Source organism: Gossypium raimondii, chromosome 9 (genome assembly GCF_025698545.1).
Source record: "Gossypium raimondii isolate GPD5lz chromosome 9, ASM2569854v1, whole genome shotgun sequence".
NCBI classification, from domain to species: Eukaryota; Viridiplantae; Streptophyta; class Magnoliopsida; order Malvales; family Malvaceae; genus Gossypium; species Gossypium raimondii.
The window spans coordinates 39,583,859-39,596,724 of NC_068573.1; the positions used below are offsets into that span (position 1 = coordinate 39,583,859).

The window sequence follows — 12,866 nt, forward strand, 5'->3', positions numbered from 1 at the left end:
AAATTTATATTCTTATTTTTCATGTGGCATTCTAAGAAACAAGTGGGAAAAATTACCAAGTTTCAAAATTAAATGTTATTTTATCCCTAGCTTTTTAATACTTGAGTTTGATGGTTTGTTAGATTGGATGAATAGGTATGAAGGAAATGATTAAATTAAACTAGTTTTCTAGTAATTATTCTAAAAAAAGGGGTAAGAAAAGGCAAAAGTATCAACACTTGATTCTTCTAACATTTTGCCTTCATTTTTTTTTCTGTTCTTAACTAACCACATAAAGGAAATAATCTATCATCAAAATGATACTCTTTAACTTGTCAATGACGATGAAGTATATAATTTAATTAATTTGTAAGGCCACTATGCTTTTTTAAGCAACAATTAAGATCAATACACTTAATTTGAGTTAATCAACAATTTGTCGCATGTATGTTATTGAATTTGTAAGGGCAGTAGCTTTTTGCCCATGAATGTAATTGCTGTTGCTACATTTGTAATTCGATCAATGAAGAATTATGTACACAATAATTATGGGTATAAATACTGAGGGGAAAATACTAAACTCTTGAATCTATCTAATTTTGTCCTTGTGATCAAGCTGGATAAGAAGAGATGAGATTGGTTGGCATGCAAGGAGAGTTCTTCCAGACTCTAGCATGCAATTTGAGCACCTCTCTCGCCTTCTCTTTAGTCTTGGATCCACAGTCCAGTTGAAGCACCAAGCACAATTTAGCCACCACCCCAAGTTGCTGCATTTCTTGAAGAACCTTACTGGTGGCACAGAACTTGGCAATGGACAGCAAAATCCTCACTGCCCTTTCACTTGCTACCTGTGAAACCCTAAGTATCTTCTTTGAAACAATGGCAAGCCCTGCCCCATGCTTTAGCAGCTCGGACCGGCCTTCCGCGCATCCGCATACTGCGTCCAGCACCGTTAGTATCATCTCGCAAGCCCTTCTCTCCGATGATGAATCAAGAAGCAAGTCTATCAAGACGGGTACGACGCCGGCTTCGGCTGCCTTAATCTTGTTTCTTCCCCATGGACAAATGCTTACCAGCAATTGTAGTGTAGCTTTTGAGGCTTGCTTTGAGATCTGATCATGCAAAACCTGAACTAATTCGATGAATAGTTGGGGTCTGAAGTTGATGAGTTGCATCGGATCAGCTATTTCCGCCATTGATTTCAACAACAATACTGCATAAGCCCGAGACTCATAGCTTCCACGTTGCATTACCCTGGTTAAGGACAAAATAAGATCACCGTTTTTGCCCATAAGGTTCTTGAGAGAAGCTTCTGAGAGTTGGAGACTGTACAGAATGCTTAAAGCTTCATCAATCGGTTTTATTGAGTCGAACTCGTAATCTAATGATTCTTCGGTGGCTGTAGGGTCGTAATTACAGACAATAGAAGCCAAGAACTCAACTGCGCCGGATGATTCCATGCACCTTTTGTTAGTAGCATTCTCGGCTGCGATTGATTTAAGAGTGTCGAGACACTTGATCTGTTGCTGCGGTGACTTGGCATCGATGAGAAGCTTGACAATCTGAGCCTTGCTGATGGGTGGCTTTGGGGTCGGGATCCTTTCGATTCCAAGGGAAGCGTTTAACATGCACCAAGATTGAAGCAATCTCCTGAGGGTGTGGTTTGGGGTAAGCTCACAATCTGCAATAACTTGCTTTGTAACCGGACATGTGGTGTTCTTCCCTGAAAACAACCACTTCTCGATGCTCTCCCTGTCGTACGTAATCCCAGTGGAAAGCGTGACGGGATCCTTCATGATCTCAAGAGAGATGGGGCAGATGAAAAATGGGGGAACATCAATTTCGTCCATTCTAGAAACCAAACAAGATTAAGCTCAAGAACAAGACAACCCAGAGAAGAAAAAGAAGTTAAAGAAATTGCTAAAAAGGAGTTCAGAATTGGATCTGAAGCAGTTGAGGATGTAGTTGTGAAATGGTTTGAAGATTTGGATTCAAAGGGGGGGTTGAGAGAAAGGCTTATATATGGGTAGTGGATAGATATTCAAAACCCGAGAAAGTCAAAACACGGAAAAGGCCGACTTTTCCAAACTATCCGAAGGCTCAATCGCAGCAGCAGCACCACCACCACTTACATTGCAGCTCTGAATTTCGGCACATGATTTATATTGGTAGTAGAAATAGTATTATCCAACACCCTCACTTTTGACTCTCTCTTCTAATATTTCTGCATCTACTTAATATATTATTGGGCTTGCTTTTATTTTAACAATTTCCATTTCTTAATATTAAAATTAAACATGTGTTATTCATTGTAATCTAATTTTTAAATATTAGAATGCTGCATATTTAAATTTAACAAATTTGATTTTTAAATAAAAAAGAATCCAAATATATTATTATGAATTGTAGGATAAGGATGTGATCCATAGCCGACAAATTGAAATGGAGGGAGGCCAATTTGGCAAATTCCCTATGCCACAACAGTACTCGTTGGTTTCTACTTGGCCTTGGGTGGACGTCCACCTCTTTTGACCCATTACGATATTTATTTCTTATTATTTTTTATCTTTTAGTTTAATTGGTTACATCTTATCTGGGTGTGATTGATGATGAAGATTCCCCGAATGGAAGATCCGAAAGTCAAAATAAACATATATGTAAGACTAAAGAATATTTCAAATTTGCATTATTTTATTGTAGTAAATTTAAGGTTGTAATGATGTGATAGTTTTTCTTTTCTATTCTAAACATGGAGTTCTGAGTATATTATATTTTCCTAGAAAACAACTTGAGTCACCTTAATTATTACAAAGTCAACTTTTAATAAATATTTTATATAAATCGTATTGGCACAAAATGGAAATAAATAATTTTACCTTTTGACAATTTCATTAATTTTAATATTTTTAGATATTATATACAATAATATTATTAAATAGTCTGCTTTTGGTATGTTTATGAGTGTATATTATCTTTATAAATAATTAATTGTAGTTTTATATACATTCTAGTTGATGTTATAATTAAATTATTTGGTACTAAGTTAATTAATAGGATTAGGGAGATTTTAAGGGTAGGGAGGGTTCTGGTTCCTGGCCTCAAAAATGGAAATCAACCAATGAAGTTTTAAATTAATATGCGATAAAATTATATTTTGACTTCCTTAAAAATAATTTTTTTCTTGTTTAGTTCCTTCGAAAATGATGAAATAAAAAGTTAATAAATGATAAAATTATTTTAGTCCCACTATAAAGGTTTCTAAATTCGCTTCTGAAATGAACGTTTGAGTCTTATCTCGATTGGCATCAATATTGTTGCCAAAACAAGAGGACGTGAGTTTGAGTGCACTAAAGTGCATTTATCCTCCTATTTAAGGGTGGGAATGGATTATTATTAATATGTATTTCGTTTTATAAAATATATTTTTAATACATTTTTTACACTAGATTTGTCTTTGAAATAATTTAAAAACAATATCTTATAACCTCCTTAACCCGACCTAGATGTTATGGCCAAATTGAGAAGTAAACCAACTAATCTCATAAAATCCTAATCTGACTAATTTCAGGAAAAATAGTTGTTGTTGCTTTGAGTTAGATGAAAAACATTTGTTTGTTAAGCCGTTTGCATTTAGAATTCATTTTATTATTGATATTGATATTTTATAAAATCGTTAATATGATCATTGTTTTATTATTATTTGAAAATTTTAGAAAAAATACTAAATGAGTTAACATTTTGTTTTACAAAAAATTGGATCTTTGTAATTTAGCGGAAATTGTTGAACAAGGTTAGTTTTACTTAAACCATATAACATGCAATTATCAGTTATTAAGTTTCAATGATTAATGCATGCACAAAATCCCCAAATAAAAAATAATCAAGTCACAGATCAAAGACATTAAAAATTACATAATCAAACCAAAGAAAACTTATTTAAAGTACTTTATTTGAAAATGGTCCGATGTCCGAAGTGGTGCATCATATTCCCTGCCCAATCCTAGTCTTGAGGGTTATCTGAAAAGTTTAACATTGTAGGGGAGTGAACTTATGAAAGCTCAATGTGAGTCAACATAATGTACAATCATATAGACCATCATAACGGATAACAGTCATCAATATCAAAAAGGTTCCTACCCAACCATCCGCTACACACTACGAGTTCCCTAGAATCCATCTATCGAACTCCAAACAGTGCAAATCGAAGCTCGATGTGGATAAACCACTGGTAACAGTAATGCAAATAAACTGCCAATAGTGTGGACAAGCTGCCAGTAATGCGATTAAATCACCTAATCTCTTTGGGACGTACTCCGGCACTGTCCACTGACAAATAATATTGCGGACTTTAAATGCTATTGGTCCTCCACAGAACTCCTTCGTCAACCACAAATACCCACCCCATGCAAATGCCACAAATACTCCTTCAACTCCTAATGTCTAACTCATGTCTAATGTGGCAAGTTAACTGACCACGTCACCTGTTTCATTAAGCTTGTAAACGAAAACATTAGTGGGTGATTGATTTGTCACTTTTCGATAACATTAGTAATTGGTTTGTTATTTTTTTTTAAGTTTGGTGACTGAGTTGAAAGTTGAGTGGCTGTTTTGTTATTTGAACCAAAGTTGAGCAACTGTTGGTGTACTTTGCCCATAATATATATAAAAACATGAATTTGGAAAATTTTTTGAACTGATTGGAATACCTTTTATTTTCCATTATATTACTATAAAGTCACATTTAAAAATAAATATAATATTTTATTTAGAATTATTGGTTAAGAAGGTTGAAATAAAATAAAATGATAATTATAAAATTAAAAATAGTTATAGTTTAGTAGAAGTTGCGATAATCACATACTTAAAAACAATTAGAATTTAAATTATAACTATTAGTTAAAAAGTTGTGCTATTTTTAAAATAGAGTTATTACTCGAATAGAAATCTAAGCATAAATTATAGGTAAAAATTGTGATAATTGTAATTATAGTGCAATTATTAGTTAATTTTTACCCAAATAAAAGTTGTGATAATTTTAATGACGTGAAATAGAGTCACTACTTAAATAGAATTCTAAGCATCCTATTTATCACTTAAATTAATATTAAAGTTAATTATGTTAATTAATTATTATTTTGAATAACATTACTCTGCATTAATTACATAAAAATAAAATTATATTTTATGTTTTTTAGGAAAAGTTGTGTTTTATGTTGAATATCTTAAAATGCTTTAATTATTATTTGAAAGTTTTTATTATAATTTTTAAATTGAGAAGTTAATATATACTTGAGTTATTGGATATAATTCAAGTAAGATTTATTATTTTATGTTAACTATTTTCATTAAAAATAAAATATTTAAAAATTAATTAAATATTAAACACATAAAATTATATGCAAAGCATGTGACATTAAAAGTTAGTTTATTAAGAAATATCAGTATAGAAAACATATTTTAAAATATATAATTTATTTAGAAATATCATTTTGAAGAGAAGAAGTTTGAATGTTAATTATACGTATCACTTTGGTGAATATTTTCAACCAATTATTATTTTTTTAAATTTAAAATTTTTTGTCTTAATTTATATAGATGATAATACAAAGTTTCATTTAACGTATCAAATTTTCAAGTAAATGACTGAAGATATACAACATTGAATTTGTTACTTTTCTTAATTAGAGATAAGTATATTATATTTAAATAAATGCTATATTTTCACAATTTTCTTAATCAATGCAGGATCGCTAATAGTTAAGTTAAAATATGTTACAAGTCTTTTTCCTCTTTATACATTTGAATTTTAGTTTCTACTTTTGATTTAAATATACAAGTTCAATTGTTAACATCGTTAAAATTTTTCTATTAAATTTAGATTCATTACAACAGTATTTTTTATTACATTACTACCAAATCAATGTTTTTGTTTCAAAATATTACACTAATGAATTTTAAAAAAATAATATTAATAATTAGATGGGCATACTTTATACACGTATACACTTAATGAACCAAAACTTTGACTTTCCACGCCTTATTCTAAAAGGTAAAAATAAATTTTAATCGTATGTTTTAGAAAGTCATACGTGGAATTCACACCACTCATTATTCATTAAAATAATAGTTGGAAATAATGTGTGTGGTCCTAATAATTGCTTCTTGGATAAAATAGGGGAAACATAGAAATTGTTCATTATTTCTCGATGTACAAATAATCAATGCAGTTTCCAACTATAAATAAGCACAGCACAGCACACTGCTTGATGAAACCATGGGATGTCGGCCAGTCAATAAATCACGTGATGAATGTACGTAAGTGATGACGCGTGAGGGGCAGCCAATTTGAAGTTTATTAGCAAGTATACAGTTCTGTCGCAGTTGGCAGACGTGTTAAAGCAGTGCTTCACTTGCGTCTTTGCTTTTAACGAGTCAAACACTCGTTTCATTACAGACAATACAAATCCTGGCCATCATGCATTTCTTCCTTTTTCAAGGTTGTTAGAAGTTAGAAATTTGTTCATATATCAACCTCCAAAATTAAGAGAAAAATAGGAACATGGTTCATTTATTCTTCAATTTATCAAGTCGACAAAATAGGATTCCTTTCGTTATTAGGGAGAAAAAAGAGAGAGCATAAAATAACATTTAAAAAATTAGTGTAAATTGCTTAACAAGGCCACATGCATGCATGGATTCTCAAAATCAAAATTTTAGGCCGTGTAAAAAATGTGTGCTCATTTGTCAAACTAAATGATACATTTTCTTAATAACTAAGGCTGTCCCATAACTGTACTTGATGCAAACATGGTTTTCACTATCAAATTACTTGGTTTTCATGAATAGTTTGGTTTTTATTTGTTTATTAAGTTGTTAATAAATATGAAATTAACTTTTAAGTGTCAAGAAAGTCTCCATTTCCCTCTCATTGGACTTATTGAGTGACAATTATCATATTTGAGTATTAGCAATTTATTTAACGATTTGAATGGGTCGTGTTAATTATTTGGAGGATATTTAGCCTAACAATAAAGATCGTATTACTTGGAAAACTCTCATTGGAAATTGTAGCGAATTAAATCACCCGAGACAATCCCTTCCAACATAAACATTTGGATTGGATTGAAACTATATAAGATTAGTTGCCAAGAGTCCATGTTTGATCTATTCACTATTACTATATTATACACAATTTGTTGTATTATTGTTTTAATGGGATTGTAATAGATCTTCTATGTCAGCAAGTCTCGAACAAAAATCTATTTAAGGGGAAGACTTGTATAGATTTTTGTATTGAGAGTTTTTAGCATTTATCTTGTTCAAGTTAATGAACCTCTTAGAGCGTAAATTGTTAATAAATCATTTATGTTGTGGTTTTCCTTGTTGAGTTCATATTATGAACTTAGTGATAAGAGTATTATTATTTAAAGTTAAAAATAAAGAGAATCATCGTAGAGTTCAAAATAAACAAAAGAACATGAACAACAAATCATTTACAACTCAACTTGAAGGTCTCGAAAAATTTCTATTCAACCTTTGATTTTTTTAATTGAGTTAAAAAATTTTGCCAAGTATTATTCAAAGTTATAGTTCAATTTCATTATTAACATTATTAAAATTGCAATGATTTTGGACCTAATTACTCAAGTTGTTCGCAAATGATCAACTCTCCTCAACTCCCATAGGTAACACGTGACCTTTTGTGGTAAATATGTCATCCACGTGCTTGACATCCTCGTAAAGTTATCTTATTCTCTTACTAGAAAAGAATAATTTTTTTCTTTAAAAAATTTGGTGTCATTGGATAGAAAATAATTATAATTAATTTATATAAACGAAGTATTTTTTAGAAAATTCAGACACATGGGCACTTTAAGTTTTATATGATCATTTATTAATAAATTTTTTATTATTAATCAATTATCTTTTTACTTAATATAATATTTGATAACAAAGTTTGGTTTTAATATTAATAGCGTGGTAGTGCTACGTTAGCAAAAATTTTAAAAAATTTATTGAAATGAACTTGAGCAATTATTTGTCCTAATTCATTTCATAATTAATTTTTTAAAATTATAAAAAATTATAACTTTTAAAACATCATTAGAAATTTAAAAATTCAATATAATATAAAATTTTTAAAAATAAAATCATTTAAAATTAAGTCCGAAAGAATCGGACAATTAATTGTTCGATTCATTTTACTCTGGACAAAATCACTCAAGACGATTTTACTAAATTATATAAACTTTTAAAATATTAAGCATTGCTTTTCTTTAGAAAAATATGATTTGTGTGTCAATTTTAATTATATTGGTACCTTTTAGGCTATATATATAAAAACATTTTAAAAATAAGTATATCAATAAAATTTTGATTTTATTAATCGTGTAAAGTTGTTCAAAAATAAGTGTAAATATACCAAATTATTTGAACCTTTTAAGATACGCATGTAAGAAAATAATAAATATACATTTTTAATTGAATATATTTATATTTTTAATAAAAAACTTTAGTCATACAATTAATAAAATTAAAATTCATTTATATATTTATTTTCTAAAATATATATTTTTATTTTTATATAACTTAAAAGCTAGAATTAAAACTTTTACAGGCATCTCAATATTTTAGAAAACTATTTTTAATATTATATAATTTAAATATTTGTCTGGAATGAATCTGAATATTTCAAATGACATATCTTTTGATTCAGTGGACTTAGATTTTAATTAATTTTTATTTTTAAAATTTATTTAATAATTTTATATATTTTAATAATATTTTATAATTTTATAAATTTTAAAGAAAAATAAATAATGAATCTGGACAATTAATTTTAATCATACAAATTTGAAATTGTTAGGTGTGGCACTTTCACGTCAATGACATTAACGGCCACATCAAGATTGTAAATGGTGAAAAAAAAATGGTGAGACTTAATTGAATGTAATTTCCAGGGTGGAACTTAATTGACTTTTTTGAGCGAAGGGTGTATATGGTATATCCCTTTATTAGAAGTGGCCAACTTCAACTTAGCAGACGGGTGCAGCCGAAGTAGAACATTTTTCCAAGTCTTCGGTGTTTGTCTTTTTGATGAGACAAAAAGTGGGCCATCATTTAATTAGCAGCCCTTTCTTTTTGGGTTGTTACAACTTGGATGTCTGAATTAGTGTTATCTGCGTTTCATAATTTTGTATATTATGAAAATTAATATCACTTGTTGAGGTTTGTTTTCTGCCCCTCCTTTAGAGTGGTCACTCTTTATTTATAAGATACGGATTTCTTAGTATGATATGACATGTTAGGGGAGGAAATTAGATTTCATGTATATAATTCAAGACCATACGTATCTTCTTTAAATTTAATATGTATCTTAAACGTGTTCTTCTATCATCCTGTATCTCTAGTAAACAGTATTCACGGATCTTTCTAGTGAGAGATTAAAATCTCGCTTTGCAAGGTTACGGATCACCGTGTATTCTTCGCGAAAACTGTTCGCGTGTCCTCCTTACAAGAGGCTGATGTCTCATCTTACAAAATTTTCATGTTATGATCCACCTCAGAATCTATTGTGAGGATGTCGAATTTTAGATCACAGGACTAGGTTGAACTTCGAGTTATGTGGTATTCTATAACAAAATTATACTTCACATTTATTTAATTTTATGTAATATAAATAATTTTTTCTTCAAATTTGTATATATAAAAAATGTTTTAGATACAACTTTAATTATTCTAGAAAACAGAGGATGGTTAAAGAGGGCCAAAGAGTAGACTTATATTTGAAGAAAACAAATTGTTATGGACTTATAAAAATATTTTTATTTAATTTTAATTAAAAATATATATAAAATTATAAAAAATAATATTAAAAATGAATAATGACTTATTTAGTTCTCTAGCTTAAAAATTTCATTTCAGTCCTCTATTAATTTATTTATTTTTGTCTTTTTAGCTCTTAAACTTGTGCTTTTTGTTAAACCACCCCAAATGAATGGAAAAGTTAATGTTTTTGTTTTACTTTATTGACATTGTATACACATGGATTATTATGTGGATGACACGTCAACATTTAATTATTTTTTTAAATTTAAAATTTAAAATTTAAAAATTATAAATCATTAATATTATTAAATAATTATAAAATTATAAAAAATTAATATTTTAAAATTTTAAAATTAATTGAATATTGATGTGTCATCTATGTGGCAATCCATATGTATGCAACGTTAGCAAAGTTAATAAATGTTAACTTTTTCATTCATTTTGGGGTGATTTGACAAAAATACAAGTTTCAAAAATTAAAAGAAGTGAAAAATAAATAAATGATTAAAATGACTTTTTATAAAATTGGAGGGCTAAAAATATCATTATCGTAGAAAAATTATAAAACGCGTTACTGGTTAGATTGAACTTTTCCCAAATAATTTCTTTTATAGCTTGATTTATCCATAGAGAATTTGAGTATGAAAATATTTAACTTAAATATTATATATATACATTTGTCATTGGTATTGCACACAATATATACATTTCTCATAATGAAATAAAAATAAAAAATTGTAAATATTATAAGTAAAGTTAGATATGTGAAAAGCTGGGTGTATGCCATGTATAAGCATGAAGAAGATGGGTTAAAAACTAAATTATATTGAAGTCAACCCACTAAGTTTGTGCAAGATGGCAACAAAAATTGAGTGGTATAAATTGCTCGTTCAGGATGCTTTGAACTTTATTTTGGAGTTACTGGTAAATATATATATATTGGAGTCTTAAATCAGATTTTAGCTTTCAGAGAAATTGTGCCACCTTGATGCATGTTCAGTTGTCAAAGTAAACTATCTATGCATAAAAGAAGGAAAAAAAAGGTTGAGATTGACATTCAAACTTTTTCTACAACTATTTGTTGTTCTTTAAAATATTATTTTACGTTTTAAAAAGTTTTTATTGTTTTCTCGCAAAAACTAAATTGTTATCAGTACTAATATTTAATTTAATAATAAATATATAAGAAAAATTGTGAGTTGAAATACATATTTAAGGATGGAAAAATTGCAAAGAAAGAAATGAGAAATGATTAGGTAACATCAGAGTGACTACCAGTAGCATTAGACTTCCCTCGTTCCGTCCCTACACCAAAACCATCCACCCCTTGCCAGTTTTTTGTTTCCTTCCTCCGTTTCTTTTCTAACCAGCATCTCCGCCGTTCTGAATAAAAAAACTACTATTGCTCCTTTTACATGTAAGATACAGGAGCCAAATTTCCTCGTTTGGTAAATATCGAAAGAATGTAAAACTATGTTTTGTAGATGGAACGTGAAGAATGGTAAACACCAACTCACCATCTTCTCCTTACCTCTTGGAGACAACCATTCAATCAGATGATAAATTTAGTAATATACCATTTTTTTTTCTCCTCAAAACGTCTAACAACCCCACAAGTGTCGTCGATGCCACAAAACCCTCTAAACTCTTCTTTGGTTGTCGTTGCTAATACCAAAGTCTTGGCGATACTCGTGGAAAAACCATTAATGGTGTTGACGGAAGCCATGGTAATGTTTAAGACACTTTTAAAAGAGCAAACTATAAATAAACTCATAATTGTTTACTTTGAGTGATTGAAATGAAGTTTATGTTGAATTATTCATAGGTACTTAAAATGTGAAAATGAGAATTTTACATTTAATTATAAATATTTTAAAATCTTACCTGGAAAAATAGCTCTCACCTACTTCTATAAAATCTTTTCGGTTATTTACTTCCTAAAATGGAGTTAAATTATATCGTTCTTTTGACAGATCAAAGACACGTATATATATATATACACATAAAATATCATACATTTATATAAAGCAAGGTATATATATATATTAAATTAAATTAAATCAAAACATATACTGCTTCTTATTCTTCATCTTCTTTTGTAAAGAAAAAAACCCACTTAAAACATACTTTATTTCATATTTTATTAGGAAGCAGTATTACAGTAAAGAAGAGTATTGTTGTAGAATTCTCATTCCAACTTTAAGGTAGCCTTAGATGCTTTCCTATATTAAGAATATGATTTCTTGAGACGTGGTTGCTAAAAAATTACTTTACAATGTTTGGTATACATTGAAAGGTATTGATTCAAATCTCGAAAAAGTTATATTATCATGTTCGGTTTATCTGAGTACTTTTCTAAGAATGTAATTATAATTTATGAATTTACCTTCGTTAAATAAAAGATAATCTTCATATACTTATTTACAAATATTTGAAAAGGCCAACTCATATGAATATAAAAAAGTTGATTTCAGGTATTGTTTACAAATAATTAAATCATAAGAATGTAAAATCATAGGCAGTCTAACTCACAATTCCTAACGCTTTAAATGGAACAATTCTACCCATATTCTAAAAAAGATAAAAGTATTTCATACAAATATAAGTGCTAAATCAAATTTGTAGCTGCGGAAACAAATAAAATCAAGGGAAAAATACTTGCAAAAAATCTATTGAAGTAATAAGGAAAATCAAGTAGGAGGAAGGAGGAAGGAGGAATGAGGCAATAAAGTTTTGTTACGTTTATTAATAGACCAATACCTAAACCAATATAAAATAATATTAATTTTGCCTTAATATTTTTTAACTTTTAATCTATATAGGAAAGTAACTCTGTGATAATCACATTGTCATGTTCATAAGAAAATAGCTCTCAAAAACAAAATAAATAAAATGGACATATATTAGAAATATATCAATAATATTGGTAAGTAGCAAATCCTTGTATTCTCCCACATTAATTATCACAAAATATGAATGAAAGGATTGATGAGTTAGTATAATTTCATAAAGAGATAAGTCTTCCAGTTACTTCAAGGTTTTGATAATATTAGAAGATG

At 28.8% G+C, this 12,866-nt stretch overlaps 1 protein-coding gene across 1 annotated transcript; it reads right to left on the reverse strand.

The window, feature by feature from the left end:
- Window positions 1–397: 397 nt before the first annotated feature.
- Window positions 398–1,983, reverse strand: LOC105799612 (E3 ubiquitin-protein ligase PUB23). The gene has a single exon (XM_012630267.2). It carries the CDS (start codon window positions 1,827–1,829, stop codon window positions 591–593), a length of 1,239 nt encoding a protein of 412 aa, XP_012485721.1. The 5' UTR covers window positions 1,830–1,983; the 3' UTR covers window positions 398–590.
- Window positions 1,984–12,866: the final 10,883 nt, after the last annotated feature.